At 50.1% G+C, this 2,698-nt stretch overlaps 1 protein-coding gene across 1 annotated transcript in view; it reads left to right on the forward strand.

Annotated features, from left to right (window-relative positions):
• Positions 1 to 2,698, forward strand: part of camsap2b (calmodulin regulated spectrin-associated protein family, member 2b) — a 19,407-nt gene that overhangs the window by 10,408 nt on the left and 6,301 nt on the right. Inside the window, exon 3 of the mRNA XM_060058975.1 lies at positions 2,651 to 2,695. Within this exon, the coding sequence (XP_059914958.1) occupies positions 2,651 to 2,695 (45 nt within the window). The remainder of the gene's footprint in view (positions 1 to 2,650; positions 2,696 to 2,698) is intronic.

Consider the following 2,698-nt stretch of genomic DNA (forward strand, 5'->3'; position numbering starts at 1 on the left):
TCAGTCATGCCGACCATTGGCTCTGTGGGACACACACATGCAAACACACCCAAACAAACGCATACACACAGACACACACACACACACACACACACACACACACACACACACTGGTGCAGTGTTTCCCAACCCGTGAGTCACCTGAAACACGGATGAGGTATACAGTATTATGTAGGCTACTCTTACGAAAACAATCTCTTACATTTTGTTGAAACGTATATGTTCACTAGGACGTTGATATTACAGCCAAATGCAGAACGATGTAAGCAGATGCTGACAACAACAGAAGAAGTTCAGGGGTTGCCAAAAATGGCCGACCTAACAATGGGACAGGGCCATTGAAGGTTTGGGAACAACGGCACTGAAGGAAGACTAGGGCAAAACAGCAGCTATGGTAGTAGCAAGCAGAGGTGTGCATCTGTGTGTGTGTGTGTGTGTGTGTGTGTCTTAGAGTGTGTGAATATATGTGTGTTCGTGTGAGAGTGTCTAAAAGCTTTTCACTGAAGTGCGCTGAAGGCTGTGAGTGTGCCTGTGCTGTGGGCGGGGTGTGGAAGCGGGTGGGCGGGGAGGAATGGGCCGTCACCAACCGACTTCGCACAGAAGCTGGCATGCAGACGCGGCGCGGCCACAAAGGGCTCTCTTGTCGCGTGCCTGCCGACGTGGGCTCCGGGAGACCCCCGGGGCTGGCCGCAGTCAGGGGGCAGGACGCTAGGTTTACTGTCTGTTTGCTCAGCTGCAGTGCGCTGCTCTCTAGATGTCTTTGGTCAGAGACACAGGTGTAATGCACACACACACACACACACACACACACACCCACAAACATATATACGCATACACACACACACATACACACACCCACAAACGTTCACATGTTTCTAGAATGTGTGAGGTGCAGCATTCGTGTCACTGCCATTCTGCCTGCACTCTTGAGGAGGCGGCAGTTCCTAGACACTCACCAACACACCCACACTGGTGGTCCAGGAAGCCCACCACCGCCTATATAGTCTTTACAATGGATCGTTTAGGGGCACACACACACAATCACACACACATACACACTCAGACTGTCTTCCATCGTAGTGTGGATGGATGGGACACATTTAAAATCCATGTGGTAGTGTAAACAGTAGAGTGATTAATACTGGAGTAATGTAAGCAGTTTTAATGGAAATAATGTACCAAGCCTTTGTCTTCATGCATCTCCTGCCTTCTCACGTGTCTTACCCTCCCAACACACACCCACCCACACAGACACACGCAAGCCTGCTCACACACACCACGACACACGCACAATCACACAACCCACACACCAGCTTTAATAGAATGTACGTCGTTTGTCCCTATAGCAACAGCGCGATAGGAGAGTACTAGTAGGGCAGGTTTTTTCTTTGGCCTTTAAAGGTTTACAATGAAAGGTTATGTATTGAAATTATATTCCCTGTTGTTTTGTGCATGTCTGTCTGTCCATCCGTTTTCTTATCCTTGCCAGCTGCAATCCCTCTCTGAAGAATGTGTGAAGCGTCTGACGTACATCAATATCCTGGCGAAAATCTGGGTCAACACAGGGCCTAGAAACGCCCAGTTCTCAGTTTTCCTGAAGCATCTAAAATAAACGTGTGTCATGCTTATTCGCAAAAACACATGGATTTATATAAATTATACTGCATTAAAAAGTTCCACAAAGACTTAACTTGTGTGCTACAACTCACTGGTCTGGTGGATTGGTCAGTCACCAGTGATTTTCCGTGTGTAGTTGATTTCCACTGGCCTCCAGTTTAGAGAGGCACTGGATAGAACTTGGACCTGGAGCAATGGGTCCTTCTCTCACGTTCAGCTGGAGGAAACACACGCTCCCGCTGGGTGTTGGAGGCAGGGCGCGCTCCCCTGGGGTCATGAATGGGGGCCTCTCTGAAAGGTCAGGCTCTGCAGCCTGCGACTCACTGCCCCGTCTGTGTCCGTTGGTCTGAGTCACCTTCACCTTCCTTATGCACCACGGAGAGCTGGACTTTGTTGTTTGTTCCCTTTGGCTGGCGGCTCGGTAGACTCCGGGTAAGCACTAAAAAACGGTTTATTCTTCCATAAGCCTGTGTGTCCGGCAACACTCCCGCCCGTGCGTGTTTTCGTAAGTTGACCTGTGTTGTGACAGGAAGGAGAAGGGGGAAGTCTCTTCCGGACCGGGCCTGGAGTGGGACAGGAAAGGTCAGGATAAGGTCAGGCTTTGTGTTGATGGTAAAGGTAGAGTCAGGCGGCTACCAAACCCCTTTGTTGCACTGAAGGGTCATTAACTCTGAAATTGTGCTCGCCAAGCAGTTATGAAACGCCTTGCAAGTTTCCTTTACGTAAATCAGGCCTGGACCCCTGTGTGATTTACTACATGGAAACGTTTCGCACGCTTTTAAATATCACACATTGAAATAGCCAGTAGGCAAAACGTTTGCATGTAGTTTATGACCTGAATCTACTATTGATTGCCGCTTTAGTCACGTGTTCATCCTAAAGGACTTACAGCTGTTGTTCCTGATGCAAGTCCACCCGGCATTGGCTGTTTGAAGCGTTGAGCCGGGCGTCTGAGACCCAGTGTAGGGTCCGACAGTCCCGCCATGAGAAGCCTCTCTTAACCCGGCGTGCCCCCCCCCCCCCCCCCCTCCAGAGCTCCCACCTGGCCCTGATCGACGCCCTGATGATGGCCTACACCGTG

This window comes from Gadus macrocephalus, chromosome 8 (assembly GCF_031168955.1).
Source record: "Gadus macrocephalus chromosome 8, ASM3116895v1".
In the NCBI taxonomy this organism is placed as follows: Eukaryota; Metazoa; Chordata; class Actinopteri; order Gadiformes; family Gadidae; genus Gadus; species Gadus macrocephalus.